The 19208-nt window shown below is 35.0% G+C and overlaps 1 protein-coding gene across 3 annotated transcripts in view; it reads right to left on the bottom strand.

Moving 5' to 3' along the window:
• The window catches only part of TBC1D23 (TBC1 domain family member 23), a 54459-nt gene that overhangs the window by 1775 nt on the left and 33476 nt on the right, over positions 1-19208 (bottom strand). For 2 of the 3 annotated variants that reach the window (XM_027867514.1, XM_027867518.1), the window contains exons 12-18: positions 18064-18106; positions 15395-15504; positions 13996-14138; positions 11622-11666; positions 8292-8380; positions 2796-2931; positions 1710-1904 (exon numbers count right to left, since the gene is read on the bottom strand). In XM_027867514.1, coding sequence (XP_027723315.1) covers positions 1710-1904; positions 2796-2931; positions 8292-8380; positions 11622-11666; positions 13996-14138; positions 15395-15504; positions 18064-18106 — 761 coding nt within the window. The remainder of the gene's footprint in view (positions 1-1709; positions 1905-2795; positions 2932-8291; positions 8381-11621; positions 11667-13995; positions 14139-15394; positions 15505-18063; positions 18107-19208) is intronic. The other variant, XM_027867526.1, reaches the window with a different exon arrangement.

Below are 19208 nucleotides of genomic sequence, written 5' to 3'. Positions count from 1 at the left end.
AATACTTATTCTTCATAATACACCTAATAAGATTGAGGGGTTAAATGAATTTTTCAAGGAAAAATAAGGAGCCCCACAGTCTGACTATAAGTTGACTTATAGTTGACTATAAGACTGAGACAATCCTAGTGAGCTAATCTAGCAAATACAGTTTATTTCCCCAATCTCATGACAGGTTCTAGGTTGCAACAAGACAATGCAGTGAGCTGCAATGAGAAAAGTTTGTATTGTACATATAACAGTGTTTCAATTAGGTAGAACTTCAAAGCATTTGATGTCAGCCACTTTTGTGAGAATCTATCCTTCTTAGGTCAAAGACAAAAAGGAAGGCCTCTGTATAGAAATACTAAGAGAAATAGTTTTTGTGGTGGCAAAAAACTAGAAGCAAGATGGGTACCCTCTGATTGGGCAATAGTTGAACAAATTGAGGTATAGGAATGTCATGGATTAGGGGTGGGGAACCTGCAGCCTCAAGGCCATATGTGGCCTTTTGACTTAATCCAAGTTTCATAGAACAGATCTTTTTATTAAGGGGATTTGTTCTGTGATTCAGTCAAAGGGCCACATTTGAGGACCTAGAGTACCACATGTGGCCTTGAGGCCTCAGGTTCCTCAATCCTGTAATGGATAGTACTGTGCCATAAGAAATGGAGAACTCAGAGGAATTAGTGAAAACTTGTAGGAACTGCTACAAAGTAGAACCTAGAAAACAATTTCCATAATGACTACATAATGAAAAAGACAACAACACTGAAAGACATCAGAACTCATATCAATGTAGTGACCAATCTTGACTACAAAGGTCTGAGAGAGAAATAAGCCTCTAAAGCTCCAAGAGGTGATTCTATAGATGTAGAGTTCTATTAGAGGTGAAAGTAGACAGCAGCAGGGTTGTGATAGGATGTAAAAAAACACAATTATCACTATAGAGTACACACATTTTTTTCTTAAATAAGAAATACAAGGGAAGTTAAGTATCAGATGCTATACACAGCATGACTGAATATTACAATTTACACATGAAATAATCACTGACAGAAGCTGGAAGCCAAGATGAACAATGCAGGGGCAGCTAGATTGTGCAGTGGATAGAGCACCCGCCCTGGAGTCAGGAGGACCTGAGTTCAAATCCAGCCTCAGGCACTTACTAGCTGTGTGACCCTGAGCAAATCACTTAACTCCAACTGCCTTGCCAAACACAAAAAAACAAACAAGATGATCCATGTAAACTTCAGGAACTCAATTCTTCAAAATTACCATTCATTAAGCAGTTGAGGAATTGCTGAGGCCTGTATTCACTGACACATAAATTATTAAATGCAATCAAGCCTACAGCTGCAAAACATCTCAAGTAGATGAGAGAGAACTGATAAATGTTCAACCAACTCGCTTTAAGCTGTTACTCAATTTAAAATGTACAACTCCCCAGACACTGATTTTAATCATTGCTCTCAAGTATCTAATGAGCAAATAGAGTTCTTTGGTTCACAAGAAGTATAATGAATCCTAAATTCTACAAAGAGAACATGCCAAAGTGCACATGGTCCAACTCTGTATCATGGATTAGTTGCTAGACCACATCTGTGTCAGTAGTAGTTGTTATTGGGGGAGGAGGGAAAGGCAGAGATGTGAACACATACACTGATTGTTTAAATACCCTATTGTACCATTTTAATATAATAATTTATGTGATAATCACATCTTCTTACCTTTCAACTGCCAAAATTTCTATTCCTGAAGTACTGCTGTTTCCATACTTGAAGGTAATTAGCTCAGGGTGTTTTTTCTTGGATGTGATTTTAACTACAGAATTTAGTGCTTGCCGAGACTGTATGTAAGCCAATCCTTTTCGTGAAGGAATTTCCCTTAAACAGTACATGTGTGTTGCAGTAACCAAAAGATGACTTGAAAGAAAAAAGTAATCAAGTATTAGAAAAGAGTTTTCACAAATAAATCAAAGTAGATGCTACCAAACATCCCTTTTGCTAATACAATGGTTAGATCTAAGTGAGATTAGTTCTGTATTAGCCAAAATCACAGCATAAAATGATTTATGAACAAAAACTATTTTATAATGAAGAATTTTTCAAACTGATACAACAAAAAGACCCAATATAACATACAAATATATCAGAATGTCTATTATTACTAATGCTATAGCTAAAGTGGAACTCTTTATTCATAAAGATGTAAACAAAAATGTATTTAATCTACAAACAAAAAATACAGCCTATTTTGAAAACCTCTCCAGCATAAACACTTGGGCTCTAAAAGTGACAGTATTTGCTAAATGATAACTGATAAACAAATCATACACAGTTTACAGGTAAAGATATTATCTTCTGCTACATTATACTTTTTATCAACCTTGATTTTTGACTCAGGGAACTGGAATCTCACTATGGCAGTATCAAAGGAAAACTATCATCTGGCATGGTACCAAAGCCAGTGATGACCACAGATTATTACGTTTTCTTTCATGATTAGAAGGAATGCAATGTATTTAGCTCCCCAAATCACAAGTGACTATGGAGCAATGGTTAATAACTCCCCCTGGCTCAATTCACTTGTGATACATTTACAAAATACCACATGTGAGAGTTTTTCATTTTTAAAAACTATAAAAATATACATTGCAAAAGTTGATAAAATTATGGCAGACTGAATTTACATGATAAAATAGTCATGGGTTTAAATATTTTTTAGCCCACTCGATAATTTTAAGTATATATTATCACACTAACTTTGATAAATTTTATTTTATTTCAGAACAAGAAAATGACTTGAACCAGTACCTAGGAAACATGTGTCCATTTTCTTTTACTTCATTGCAAGGAAAATGATGCTTGATGTCTGGCTTGTTTATCCAGGTTTGAATATTCACAACCTCTTTTCGATCATCATCTGACATTGAAGAACTATCAATTTCATCTATAAAGAATTAAAATTATTGTATAAATGGAGATCACCTCTCAAATATAATTGCAATATGATATAGTAGAAAAAGCACTGAGCTTTTGGTCAAGAGAAAACTGGGTTCAATTCCATGCTGCCATTCCGAAGCTAGGTAACACTGGGAAAGTCACTTAATCTCTCTGAGCCTCAGTTTACTCATCTGTAAAACAGAGATGATATCATCTTTAATCCATAGCTCACAGGCTATTTGGAGGATAAATGAACTAATGGAAATAAACTGTTTCACAAACCATAACAGTGCTATAAAAATGTTTTTAATATCTTCTCACCAACTTCTGAAAAGTCACATACCACTTACTAGTCAAGAGAAAATTTCAAAAATACTTTCATCAAACAAGACTAAAAAAGAACCCTATAATATTTCTTAAGGTAACTAGCTATATTACATGACATTTTGGGATGAAAATCTAGTGAAAAAATTTATAAGGCAAACAAACTTTTCTCTAAACTAAAAGATTTTAGGAGTTTATATGTAAACTTGTCATACAATTTTCAAAAATAGTGTGAAGTAAATCAACTTGATATATATGTAACAAAATTGTAAAGACATGGTTGAGCCTACCCAACCACAGATATATTTCTCCACTGCAAGGAGAGGAAAAAATTTTTCCCCATCAAAAGCCATAAATAGTAACTTAGGGGAAGTAAAAAAAAAAAAATTCAAGAATCACTTAAGTTAAAAAAAAATCAACTTACTTTTTAAGTTTTTAAAGGGAAATACTTATAAAATTATGAAGATAACATTAAAATGCATTCAACAATAAAACTACTAGTTAAATCACCTAACTTTCTATTTCATGAAGATTAACACTATCACCTAATAGGAATTCCCTCAATTTCCCACCTTAAAGCTTCTGTGATTCATCTTCTTTCTTCTTTCCATCTCAGAGGGAAAGGTATCCCCACACCTTGCTAAATAATTCCTCCTGCTCTTGACCTCATTTATCCTTTCCTTTAAACTCCAAGACCCCTTTCTTCTCTGCTGGCTCTTTCCAATCTACTCATAAACATGTCCAAGTCTCATCAATTCTAAAAATGTTTCTCCCTTCTATTTCTATCTCATCTAGCTATCATCCTACATTTGTCTTCCCCTTTATAGTGAAGTTTCTTTTAAAAAAAAAAGTCTGTGAGTAAGTAGTTCATACTAGAGAGGGGGATGAGAAGAAAGGCACACTAATTCACTGTTGGTGAAGTGGCATCATGCCACTATTCTGGAAAATAATTTGGAATTATTCAAGAAAAATGACTAAACTGCCCATCAATGATGTCTCTACTGAGCATATATCCCAAAGAAGTCATAAACAGACAGAAAGAATTCATATATATAAATATTCAGAGTAGCACTTTTTATGGTACCACAAACCTAGAAACAAAGTGGGCAGCCATTGAAGGGAGGGCAGGGGAGCAGGACAGGATTGGGGGGAGAATCCTTGAACAAAGTGTGGTATATAAATGTGATATATATTATAATTATGGCACCATAAGAAATGATGACTATGAAGAATTCAGAGAAATTTGGGAAGACTTGTATGAACTAATATAGAATAAAGGAAGAACCAAGAGAATAATATACATAAAGACCACAAAAACAGAAATGGAAATACTATTAAAAGACATCAGAATTCAGAAGAATGAATGACCAATTGATTTGTGAGGGCTAATGAAACATACTTCACTCCTCTTGGTAGATAAATGGTAGACTGGGTCCAGAATGTTACATATACTATCAGAACTCAACTGTTTTTCTGTCAAAAAGGAGGGTTTCTGGGTGGAGTAAGGAAAGAAGTAATTGGACAGTAATATTAAAAAAAAAAAAGAGCAATAAGGTATTTTTAAAATAGTCTAAATTTAATGCTGCCATATCCTCAACACCTTTTTGCCCCGTCAACCCCTTGTACTCTAACTTGTACTTGCCAACACTCTTCTGAGACTGCTCTCTCAAAGGCCATGGAGGACCTAATTGACAAATCCAATCGTCTTTTCTAAGTCCTCATTCTCCTTGATTTTCTGAAGCATCTGACACAACAAACTGTCCAAGTTATGGATACCCTCAAAGAATTACATAATACCAGGTGAAAAGGACCTCAGAAATCAAGTAGTCTGACTTGTACCTGAACTACTCTAAAATATTCCTAATGAATGAGCACCAGTGACAGAGAATGACACCACCTTCCTGCGGCAGTTCATTCTACACTGGGAGAGCTCTAATAATCACAAAGTTTTATTTTTCATTTTGAGTCTCTGTGTGACCTCCATTCATTGTTTCTAGCTCTTTCTCCTGATCTCATAACATTTGTCTTCCCCAAGGTTCTGCCCTTAGCCCTCTTCTTTTCTCTCTCTACATGACAATTTCATTTGCTCCCAACCCACCTCTAACACCTGCCAAACACCCTGTTATTGCTACCCATTCGGAAAGTTCAGTTCAAATCCAGGAAATCTTTTCTGATATCCTTCAGTACATAAACATATTTTCTTTGTTTTCACCTCTTTCATGAACTTCTGGTTCCCTAATAATTATTTGTGGATATGTCATTTCCCCTGACTAGAGTATGTTCCATGAAAATTGAGTCCATATTCTATCTGAACCTCATTATCCCCTTGACACCTACCACAGTGCTCAGCACAAAGCACATATATTTATATGTAATGAGAGTTTTGCCTTTTTTTTTAAAAATTCCCATTTCCTGGCACTTAGTAAGTACTTAATAAATGTTTACTGACTAAGTACGTAGATCTCTAATATTTACTGAATTGAAATGAACTGAAAAGAGTAAGACAGAGGATGTCGTAGATGGATAGTTACAAAAAGAAACAGACAGAATTTTAAGAAGCAACACCTCCACCTTGTGGCTCTTTAGAGTAACAACTGCTATGGGTACACAAGGCAGCAATCACCTGGTATCAAATGCTGGCCGTCATCTGGTGGTTAGAAGAAATAAAGCATTGGGCCAGCTGTTCCCAACTTCTGAATCATACTATGCCCGTATTATGCATATTATGCCTAATTTTGCTATATATTATGTAGTACAGAGCTATCACTTGTACTCAGTAGTGTGTGTGGATAATAATACCTAAAGAATTCCAAGATGGTAGAGAAAGAAGTAAGTCACTCTCACCCTCCCTCATTGAGGTCTGAAAACCCAGAAAATATCGACCCAGGACAAACCCTAAGCCAGCAGAAAGACAGGGTACAGCAGTCTTGTGTCCCAGGAAGCTTGAGGAATTAACAGGAAAGGCCCCTCTCACTCTGGGAGAGGGGGAGCAGTACAGGACCAGAGGCAGACCAGCAAGCCAGTGGCAAACCCCACCTCAGCACACCAGGGGGAGATCCTGAGACCTTGCTTGGTGGTGCAGGCAAATGCCAACACCAGAACCCCTGAGAGCCTCAATACAGGCACAGGAACTAACAGATACCAGTTCGGAAAACCACCACGGGCTATGGGATTCTCCAGCAGCAAAATCACTGGGTGTCTCAACACAACTCTGGGAAGCACAACTCCAGAAGGCAAAGCTCCAGGCTAACATACATCTACCAGCAGCACAACATAACTCTGCAAAGCTCAGGTAAGCAGGAGCCAAACATTCAAGTGCAAGGCCTGGGTGAGCAGGGAAAGAAGCTTGGGTAAGTGCACCCTTCACTCCACCAGGAGAACTCAACATTTTTTTTTTAAAGTCAGGAAATGGGCAAACACAATGAACAAAAAGCAGAAATGGGAAATGATCACAGATTCTTATTTTAGGGAAAGGGAAGATCAAGGCACAAATTCAGAAGAGGACAACATTGTCCGCTGACCCACATCTGAAACCTCAAAGAGGAATATGAACTAGTCTCGAATCCAAAAAACCTTCTTGGAAGAGCTCAAGAAAGATTTTAAAAGTCAAATAAGAGAGGTAGAAGAAAAATTGGGAAAAGAAATGAGAGGTATGCAAGAAAGAGTCAATAACTTGGAAAAGGAAAAACAAAAATTAACTGTAGAAAATAAGTCCTTAAAAAGAAGAATTAGCCAAATGGAAAAGGAGGTACAAAATCTAATAGAAGAAAACAACTCCTTAAAAATTAGAAAGGAACAAGTGGAAGCTAATGACTCTTATGAGAGAGCACGAATCAGTCAAGCAAAAACAAAAGAATGAAAAAATACAAGAAAACATAAAATACCTCATTGGTAAAACAGCTGACCTAGAAAATAGATCCAGGAGAGACAATTTAAAAATTATTGGTCTAGGGGCAGCTAGGTGGCATAGTGGATAGAGCACCAGCCCTGGATTCGGGAGGACCTGAGTTCAAAGCCAGCCTCAGACACATAACACTTATTAGTTGTGTGACCCTGGGCAAGTCATAACCTCACTGCCTAGCCAAAAAAAAAAATTATTGGTCTATCTGAAAACCATGATGAAAAAAAGAGCCTTGACAACATCCTTCAGGAAATCATCAAAGAAAACTGCCCTGAGGTCCTAGAACCAGAGGCTAAAAATGGTCAAAGAATCCACCAATCACCTCCTGAAAGAGATCCCAAATAGAAAACGCCAAGGAATATTGTAGCCAAATTCCAAAATTATCAGGTCAAAGAGAAAGTACTGCAAGCAGCCAGAAAGAAACAATTTCAATATCATGGAACCAAGGTCAGGATTACGTAGGACCTTGCAGCTTCTACATTAAAAGATGAGAGGGTGTGGAATACGATATTCTGTGAGGCAAAGAAGCTGGGATTACAACCAAGGATCAACTACCCAGCGAAACTGAGCATAACCTTTGAGGGGAGGAGATGGACATTCAATGAAATACGGGACGTCCAAACTTTCCTGATGGAAAGACCAGAGCTCAACAGAAAATCTGACCTTCAAATACAAGACTCATGAGAGGCATAAACAGGAAGGAAAAAAAACCATTATTCAATAAGGGCAAACTATTTACATCCCTATGTGGGAAGACAATACTTACAACTCTTGAGAACTGCATCTTTATTATGACATTTAGAAGGAATATACATAGACAGAGGGGGTTTAAGTTGACTTTGCTATGATGATAAAAAACCTAATTAAGTGGTGAAAAGGGATTGTACTGGGAGAAGAGGAAAGGAGGAGGCAGACGAGGACAAATTATATCACACTAAAAGGCACAAAAACCAAATACAGTAGAGGGAAAGAAGGGAGGGAGATGAGCATTGTTTGAACCTTATTCTCATCAGATTTGGTTCAAAGAGGGAATGACATAACCAGCTAGGTATAGAAATCTAAATAACCCTATAGGAAGTTGGAGGGGAAAGGAAAAAGAATTTCAAAGCAAAAAGAAGTACCCTACAGATAAGCGGATGTACCTGTGTCATATTCTTCTTCATCTCCAATGCTGAATACAGGCTTCACACCACGGTAGGGCTTGCCTACTCTGTCACTGCTACTCACGTGTCTATAATTATTGGAATTTGGAAAAGAAAATAACAGTTTAAGATAACCATCATGCAAAGTTTCCCCCAAACACCATATTAACATGCAAGCAAATAAGAATTTTATGCACCCAAGAAGAGCCCATAGTTTCAGAAAAGCTGTGTCAAAATTGAAAGTAGATAAGCAAACTATGTTAGTGAAAGTGGAGTACAGGATTTATTTGCTAGACTAAATGTTCTCAAAGCTGTAAGAATAAAATTTAAACAAGTTAAACATTCCTCTTAAATACAATCCCAAGTTCCTGACAATGGAACCAAAGATTCAAAGGACAACAAGGCCAACCAGGCATTTTTCCTTTCTAAAACAGAAAAACTGTTGCATGCTGGGAAAACTTGGTTTTGTTTACTTTTTTTTTCTCTTAAAACTTTTTTTATGGACATAAAAAAATACCATAAAGACTAAGGTTCTCCCTCAAAACATCCCAGCTCCAACTTCATTTTTTTTTTTTTGGAGACAAATAAATGTTGTGTACACAACCTAGATGAACCCTATAGAAGTTACCTCCGAATTATATGTATGTATATGTATTTGTATATGTGTGTGTGTGTACACACCTGCTGATATCAATTATCTCTATAAGCCATCAAAGTAAAATGAAAACACTCCATCAACTATATATTAGTCTACACTTTCGAGGAAGCTGCATCATGTTTTTAGAATAAAGATCAGAAGTCTCATTTATTATAAATGTGCTCTCTAGATTTTCACACTTTATCATATTTTTACAAGATGTTCTTATATAGAAAAATTTGGATTATTCAGATCTTCAATTAGTTTTCTTAATTGTGTGTAGGTAATTCTCTAACAAGCACCCTAAATGAGGCTCTAAGCAGAAAGCCACTGTTCTAGTCCCTTATTTTTTCCCCAAAGAGGCTGATATTTTAGACCATATACAACTCACTGCTGAACAGGAAACTAATGGGAAGTGGGTATAATATTGCTCCAAATGTGGGCCAGATGTCCCCTAAACCTGAGTTTGGTATGTTATAATCACATTCCAAGGAGCACAGACCCAGTTTTAGACTCACTGGCCTCATCAGCTACAGCTTGAGTGATAGTTGCCTTACCCACACCCTGGGGACTAAGTAGAATCACACCTGGGAGTGGGGAAAATGATCACTTCTCATTGCACAGCTATGCTGGTTTCCTTTCAAAGAAATTTTATATCAGGTTTATATCAGGTTCAACACCGCAGATTATGAATACTAGATAGAAACAACTCCTGTGAACCACAAAACAGGTTAAACAACATATCTTATAAAGTTGGAACTTAAGACAATTAAATGATCCAGAAATTACAACAAATCTTTTTGATCACTCAGTAAAATTATCGAGGTAGAACCCACATCAGCAAAACAGCTTCAGGGATAAAATCTAATCATAGAATCATAAGACTTAGTTAGAGTTAGAAGAGACTTTAGAGATCATCTAGTATGAACCCCTCATTTTTCAGATTAGGAAACTGAGGGCCTGAGAGATTAAATAACTTGTTCAGTCACTCTAGTAATAAGCATAGAGCTAAGATTTGAACCAAGGTCCTTGATTCCAAAATAGGACTTTTTCTACTATACCACATTGTCTTGGCTTTAAATGCATGTTTCAGTCCAAACGAATCATAAATCTTCTGTCAGCTTTCTGATAGGGAAGAAAATGATACTGCCAAAAGCCAAGGCTTAAGTCCTGTATCTTAAGGCATTTTAAGACCTTTTGATATATTTTTTAAAATAGGAAGCAATTATTTTCTTTTGATTAAACCATTATGATTTAAAAAAAAAAAGCCAATAGAATGCTTACATGAGTAACAACCAGAAAATAAGCATGAGTAACACTTACAATCCAAAAGCAAATTCTTGATCTGGACTGTCAAAATACAATGTTTTGCAAAGAAAAAAAAAATAGAACAAAATACATTAGATAAATTTTAAAGATGTGTCTGTATTAATTTTTTAGTCTTAAAAACACTAGTAAAAATTACTGAAATTCCATAGAAAGGACTTATTTAGCCAAAGTAAAAAAAAAAAAAACTCATAGAAAAATCAACCAAAAAAACCCAATCTTCAACCCAACATCTTAATGGAAATCAGAAGGGAAGGAATTTTTAACTAATTTCATCAAAGATGGAAAGAAAACAACTCTTGTTTTCACTTCATCTAAATTATATTTTGCTCAAATTCAGATTTGAGATAGTTGAGATAGTTTCCCTACGTTAATATGTTTGGTAGGCCTCCCAAACTTAATGGAAAAATTAACTGGAACAAGGAGGATCATAATTTGAATGATAAATTAGTTCACAATTTGGGAAGAATAAAGCTCAGCTAAATAAAATTTAACTAAAACAATCACCTCATAATAAGAAAAACGCGGAGAAGACTGCATGTTGGGGAAGAATGCCTTTAAAAATAAAAAACAACTAACAAATTATACTGTTAAAGGAAGTGATTTCTCTAGGAAAAGATTTAGGTAGGCATTTCAGAATTATCTAAATGTGAAGTTTAAAAAAATTAGAACATTAGCTTCCAAAAGGTATGTTACCAGAAAAGAGCCAATCCTCTTTAACCGGTTTACATTCACATAAGTATTAAGCCTTATTATTTAAAAAAGTGTAAATTTCAAGAAAAGAGTAAATAACATAATGGAAATAGGGGAAAAAAAAACCAATCTGCCACAGGCAGAACTAAATCTCTTAAATGACCAAATGACCGAGAAGGTCTCTTCCAACTCTAAGATTCTGTATTAGATTATAAGCTTTCAAGAGGTTGAGGCCGTGCCTTATCAGCTATTTGTCCTATGGGCTGGTACTTTAAATTCTCTCTTTCTATTTCACTTTCCTGTAAGCAACATGCTTTACTACCTCAAAGCAAATGATGGCATGTATAATCACACTGGTGTATGCAGTCTTCAATGCAAATTTTTCATGAAAGATTAAGTCCTCAAGAGAAGATGGCATAAAAGGAAGTAGAATCAAACCAAAGAAGCATGCATGAAGTAAAAAATGAAAAGCACCAAGCTAATACAGCCCAAAGAGCAGCACTAGACAAATAATCAAAAAGCAGAATGAAAAGAGGCTACCGAAAAATTTAGCTTTTTTTTTCACTGCTACCTGGAATCTCAGGTTAATGTCAGTGTAACTAATGCTTACAAACAGTGAGAATCGTGCTTATAGACAAGCATGGCTTAGTTGGACTCTTCTACCCATGGCTTACCGCTCTGTACTTGTTTTGTCTGGCCAAGGAAGATTGAAAGACATTCTATAGCAAATTAAGGCAGAGGACAGAACAAAACAATTATAAAAAAATTTAAAATCTACATGTTTGAAGTGATCAATTTTTCTAATACATATCATCATGTGAAGACAGGGTTTTTATATTCTCAAGCAGAAAGCAGGAAAATATGACATTGTAAGTAGGGATGGAGGGAGATGGCTAAGGGGGAGATAACTGATTTACTCAAAAGACAAACCCTATTCCCAGAGAGATATTTGACTAAACGGAACATACAGAAGGTGACAATTACATTCCTACACCTAAAGACATATCAAGAAGTTGTGAACTACCTAAAAGTCAAAAGATTAGACTTTTAAGAACAAAAGAACCACCATGAGACCCATTACTTAAACAGTCAGATCTGATAAAATAACCTTAATACGATCCATCACTCCACATGCATGTATAGTTTACTTTTTATTAACAAAAATAAATCTCTAATCTTAGTTGCTATTTATATTTTCTGAAGGAAAAAAAACACTTCTATGAAATGCCATATTTCTAACATTCAAGTTTTTATGTCACCTGATTCAAATATCCCTGGATATTGAAAGTAAAATTTAATGAGTTATTAAATGAATACATTTTCAAGAGAAAAGTGTGCTTAGAAACAAATCCTCATTTTTGTTCTTTCACTTCAGCCATTTTTACAATGCAAAACAGGTACCCATCATTTGGGGAACATAATAGGAGAAATGAGGGTTATGAAAGATTGAGATAACTACAGTAAGACTTGCATAAACTAATCCAGACCCAAAATAAGCAGAACTGAGAGAATAATTTACATGATGACAATAATATGAAGAAAGTTAACAAACCTCAGAACTCTAATCAAAGTAAGTCACAATAGTGACTTCAAAAGAACTGAAAATGGAATATAAACCACCCCACCACCCGACCTCTTTACAGGAAAGTGCTGGATTAGAGGTGTAGATTGACATATACATTTTCAGAAACAGGAAATGTGCTGATCTGTTTTGTTGGACTATACATATTTGTTACAAGAAAGGGTGGAAAGAAGACAGGAGGGTAGTGATAGAGAGGCAAAAACAGGCCATCAATAAAATAAATTTTAAATGCAAACAAAAAATCCAAGAGACACAAAGTTTTGTTGCTATTTGGTTAAATTCAACATATGTATTTTTTAAAAAGTAAATTTAATTTTTTTTAATAGATCAACACCCCCTCCCCCACCTTCCAATTTGTTGTTTCAGTCATTTTTGAGTGATGTCTGACTCTTCGTGTCCCCCTTTGGGGTTTTTTTGGCAAAGTTACTGGAGTGGTTTGCCAATTACTTCTCCAGCTCACTTTACAGATGAGAAGACAGAGGCAAACAGGGTTAAGTGATTTGCCCAGCTTGTAAATGTCTGAGGCCATAGCTGAACTCAGGAAGATGAGTCTTTCTGACAGAAAGAAACAAATCCCTCTGGTTCAAAGTTGTAGGGTAACTTCAGATTTTAGAAAACAACTAACTAATTAGGCACACTGAAAGATAAGTTTCCAAAAGCACATAAAGTACATTATAGGTAACAACAATTTTGAAGAAAATTAAGAGTGATAAATGAGGGAGTATTTACTTTTCTCCATTCCATTTAACTAGGATTATTTAAATTCTATGAAAAATTAAACTCACAAATTCCAAAGAGTAGGCCTGTGTTTTGTTTAGCAAGGTAAAACTTCCTAGTTCATAAATCTTTGATAATGGAGGGTTAGATCAAGAGCGGGCAAAGGCATTTCCCCAAAGTCCAAGACTCTTTCTACTGCCCATAAGACACTGGAAAAGTATCCACTACATGTAGTGATATGTACATATTGTAGCAGGTGTTATTATTTTAATGAATAAAAGGCATACCATCTATCTATCTCATTTTCAAGTTTTAAAAGATTTTAATATACAAGGTTTTTCCAGTTATCTTCAATTCTTTACTGTGTTGTATAGTGGGTCTCCCACTCACAATTCCTCTTTTTGTTGCCAAAGAGGGGATGAACTTTGAGCCAAAATTTATTCCATCGAATAAACACAATATATAAAACTTAGTGGAATAGGATCACTTAACAAAAATGTGTTTAAACAGCTTTTCTGGAGTATCTTCATTAACTGAGGTATATCTATGTACCAATCAGAGATTATAGGTCTTATAGATATAAATCTGGGACAGGTTGAGAGGTAATCCAATCTAACTCCCTCATTTTACTGATGAGCTAACTGAGGCCTAGACAGGTTTAAGTGTGTTATCCAAGACACAAATCCAGCCCTCTTTCTACTGCATCATACTTCTCTTAACCCCAAATTCTATTTAAAAAAAAACCTCACCTGTCTACAGGAGTTGATGTATTCTCAATAAAACTGATAACTTTCTCCTTGACATTCACAGATTTTGTCTTTAAAGCGACAGTCATTTTGTTTACCAATGATTTCATTCCTCGCCCATCATTTGAACCATTAGGAGAATCACCCTGTAAGAAAAGAACTGATATAAGGATTGTCTCCTAAAACACAAAAGCGAGCAAACTCATGACGAAGATATGTGGATATGAACTTTTTAGGAGCAAAAGATGGAAAAGTAGGTATAAATGCCTTAGGCTGTCAAAATCTACTCTTCCTCCAATGAGAAATAGTTCAAACCTATAGATTTCTGGTCTGTCTAACCAACAGAATAAAAAGGTAGGAAGATTACTACTAACATGGCCAATTCATTTTTTCTTTTACATGTTTCTACCATATTTGTTCTTGGGTCTTTAAGTATTTTTTTTTAGAAATTAAATAAACCCATACATATAATGAAAATGTCTGCTTCTATGTCTAAACCCCAAACTTAATCAAATTAACACTGAAAACAATCTCCTTATCAAACTCAAGTTCTTTAACTTTCTTGTTTGCACATGCTTTGGTTGAAGTGGCTTTAGTAAAAATTTTATTTTTAGTGTATATAATGCATTCTCTTCCCAACTTTATCCTTTTATTTTTAGACAGTTGTTAGAGCAAAAGATTTCCATTAGGTCTTTAATCAGTATTTTTCAAATTAGAAGTCAGGGACGCCGAAAAAGGCTGTGAGTTGGAAAAGTAGGTAGAGAGATGAGCTACTCAGCTCCCAAAAGATACTGAGTATTTATAGCAGCAAACTGCAAAGTATTTGAATAAGGTGAGTCAGCCTCTTCTTCCCAATCTAGTGGTTTATTGGAAACAGGTTACTATATAAAATGGGTTACTAAAGGGGATTCTTTAATAACTAAATCACTGTATTACAAATAAACTCACCAAAGTTCTCATTTGATGTAAGGGGGCATCAGTCAAATACTAAATGGTTTCTTTATAAAATGGTTAAAGACTAAATTGGGAAAAAGGAACTACTGGCAATTTAATTAACTGGTGTCCTATTTATAGTTCTACTTTGAGGGATAATCATGCATTACTACCTTAGGACCTTAGGTCTTGAAGAAGACTATAATTACATTAAAAAATAATGACTTAGGCCTAATGGATTTTTTAGGAAAAGGAAGACACACTTAAATCAGACAAACTTCTGAAACTTTTCTTCTATTCAAGGTAATGACTAAAATAGACTAAGAATATGTCTATACAAAATACGAAGACATCTATTAAAACAAATTATCACATGATTAAATGATCATGATTCACTATAAACATAATGAAACTACTTAATGAATTTGTTAATACTTGGTCCTCTTTTCTAGACATTTTAGACACTTACATCAACAGAGGAATTTATACTACTCCTGGAGCCTGAGGTGCTAGCAATCCAGTGGCCATATCCATTTTCTGGTCCATCCACATTTATGTCTGCTAAGTGCTGCTGGAGTGCTTGTGGAAAAACAAGAAATAAAAACTAAAGTATCAAACCCTTTTAGACACAGTTATTAATAACTAAGTAAATATGCTACAAAATTAATTCCTTATATACATATGATCCTCTCTCTGCAGAAAATAGTAAAATAGTATGGCCCATAGTAAAAAGCCATAATTTAAAGAAAGGCTCCTCTTCCCATTAACTTCCTGTCCATATGCCACACATGCGTTACAGTGATTTTAACATGACTCTGGTGAGTTCTACATTTTCCCTTTTTGATTCTTACAAGCTGCCCATAGATAATCTCAAATAAATTGTTTTACAACATAACATTAAGAATTCATGGGAGAACTATTGCTGCTTTTCTTCGCATAAGGAAAACTCAAGCCAGCCTTTCCTATAACAATTTAGCAACTTTCAAAGTTAATTATTTTTTAAAAAGATATATTAATCCCAGTAAAAGCAACGATTGGTAGGAAAAATTATTTTGCAAAACCTTAGTTCCATTCTATAGGAGAACAATTTTCAAATGTTCAAAATACAAAGGACAACAATTTTAATGAACATCCCCTCTGTTTAGTCATACAAATTAATGATGAAAATAAACACTGGATCCAGGACCAATGTCTATATAACACTTATAACCACCACACCACTCACTTTCTAGGTATGAGTCGTTCACTAGCTTATCATTGACTATACTGTGCAAGAGAAAATAAACATTGCTAATATCAAGAGAGATTACATTCACTATTTTCTGTCAAACTACGGAGCCAATCACTAAAAAAAATGAACTTCAGTGTATCAAGATTTATCCTTGATAAGGAATCTATGGCGACAGCCTAATACCCTGTTCTCTTCAGGATCCACACAAATTGGTTGTTATAACTGATCAGGGCTTACAGATCTATATTTTTTATAATCCTCCTTCTACTACTACTTGTAAGATACAGACAACATGCCAACTCCTTTTCGACTTTTAAATGTTATATTAAAATTTCATGAATTTTCAAAATATGATAGCTATACACTCTGCATAACTCTGGTCAATTATTTTAGAATCTGAGGAACCAAGTTATCAGCTTAATGATACGAATACACCTAGCCTATTTAAGTAGTTTCTCACCAGATAAGAATTTATAGATTAATAGTTTAGAACTGGAAAAAACCTTAAAAACATCATTTAATCCAACCCCTCAATTGACTGAGAACCACAGAGGTTAAGGAAATTGAACCACCCAAGGAGACATACAGTGATAAGAACTCTGAGACTGGAATCTAGATTTCCAGATTCCAAGTTCAGCATTCTCTGACTATACCAGGAAGACCTACAAGTACAGGACTGGGGCTTAAAAGCAGTAGCTCAAGAACAGGGTTTTGTCCTTAAGGTTTAAAAAAAAAAAAAAAAGACTAAATTTTTCTATCAAAATTTCCTCCTTTGTTTCTCAGATGACAAGGATATTAAGAGGTAAAAGCTCTCAGTCAGGAGAAAGCAGACTATGATTTCTGAGGTCTATACTTCCTCCTCTCTATTAACCAAATATGTAATCAAATCTTAGTGGAAAAGCATTTGTTATATTATGTATAGCAAAATGTGAATGTTAAAAAAGTATTTATTAATGCATGTTAATAATAATTAATAAACAAGGCTTATAAGTGCCAGTAACTCTGTTACCTACACTAAAGAAGGGGAAGAAGAGATCTAATAGATAATATCAAAAAGTACATAAATACATATATGCATAACTACACATATATATGTATACATACATGCATAAATACATATATATATACACACACGTATACATACATACACAAACACAATTATTTTTAGTTTAGAAGACATAATATGGTTTTCTGCAGCACAGCTACCTCCCTAATTGTGTCTATCTTAATCTAATCACAAAATTAATTTGTATTTCTAGGATACACAACTGACGGTGACAAGAAGCCAGCTGAGAAACCACTAATGGCAGGTGGAAACCAGTCTGAGCTTAAAACACAGTTGTAGACAATAAACATATGTAGCTCATAATCTACACACAGAAAACTGAGAGAACTTTACAATACAAATAAGGTCAATTAATTATAGCTATTTACCAAATTTAGTGTGTTACTTTTCCCTACTCTTCCATATCTTGTTTATAAATGACAAAATGACAAATGACAAAAACTAGTGTCTGCTTGTATGTGTCAGGTATAGACCCATATATTTGTCTCCAGCATTAGCATGAAGCACAGTGCTTGGAATCAGGAAGGTTCATCTTCATGAGTTCAAATCTGGCCTCTGATACTTACCAGCTTAGCTATGTGACCCTGAGTAAGTCACTTAACCCTGCTAAGTGTTAAGCCAGACATGACTGAATAACAACAACAAAACCTCCTTGAAAACAGGGACTGTTTCACTATTGTCTTTCTATCCCCAGCACTTGGCAGTATCTGGCAAAAATAGTAAGCATTTAATAAACACTCAGTGATTAATGAAATTCTCCATCCAACATTACTTCTGCTCTTACCCCAGGTATCTTCCCTTCACATAAGCCAGGTGTAAAGAAATGAAATTTTAAACTTACCCATAAATCCTCCGCTGGCAATGCTGACATATTCTTTGTTTTTCTGTCATGGGAAAAAATATTAAATTATTTTTAAATTTCCTAATATTCAAAATGCTAACGATGCTGTTTACAACTTACATTTCTAGAAACATGTATCCAGCATTTTTGTTGTTCCCTTTTTAAAAAGAATCTAAAAACAAGATCCATAGTGTTATGCATTAAACTGCCAGTTTCTTCTTGATATTCTCAACTTTTGCATGAAGGATTGGAAATCTGTCTTTTGAGTTCATTCTTTTTTTCCCCCCACTGAAAACTGTTAACTTCCAAATGGTTAAACAGTTCAATATAAAGGCTATGATTTAAAATACACCACAGAACCAAAAGGGAGAATAGAAACAACCAAAAAGAAATCGTTCCTCAGTGTTTTTTAAAAACCTTTCAAAATTCTTCTGAGGGCCATAATAAAATTATCTAATCTCCCCAAGTTTTTCTCATAGCTGAAGTATGACTAATACCAGATTTGCTGAATAGGAGTCAAGTCCTGGAAAGGAGAATAAATATAAGGAAGATGGCTTGGGGCCTTCATCTTAGTCGCTATGTGCATCTTGCTCCATCCAGTGTGTCTTTCTTCAAGTATGAATTCTGTCCTCTAATCACTTTTACATTTCTGTGAATCTGAGACCTCAGTAATGTAGCCACTTCCCCTCTCTACAGCAATGCACCCCTGAACCACATTCTGAGATGCTCTTCTATGTCTCCACTCATACCCTCCTGAGGATCTACCTGCAAGCTGCAAGACTTCCACTAGATCTTCAAAGGATCTCTTTTTTTAAATTGTAAACACAATGACTGTCAATAAAAACAACCAAATAAATACATGAACCAAGGAGTAAAAACTTAGTCCAAACTCTCACCCTTTAAGAAGAGAAAGTCAAGCTAATTAACAAACAACAAATAGGCAAGGAAAATACTTTGTTCTGTCAGCCTCAAAGCCTGCCTAGATTCTACCTCTGATTCTTTTTTCCTTTCTTTTTTTACCTAATTATATCCAGGGTAGATACAGTTAAATTGTTAAGAGACCATGGTGCTGCACAATCTAGAACTATAGTATATAGAATAATGCTGATAAAAAGAGGAATCTGAAGGTCAGAAATCACTGAAAA

This window comes from Vombatus ursinus, unplaced genomic scaffold (assembly GCF_900497805.2).
Source record: "Vombatus ursinus unplaced genomic scaffold, bare-nosed wombat genome assembly UNPS02001419.1, whole genome shotgun sequence".
NCBI classification, from domain to species: Eukaryota; Metazoa; Chordata; class Mammalia; order Diprotodontia; family Vombatidae; genus Vombatus; species Vombatus ursinus.
The sequence above is the reverse complement of the archived record's forward strand: the minus strand, read 5'-3'. Positions and strand labels throughout refer to the sequence as shown.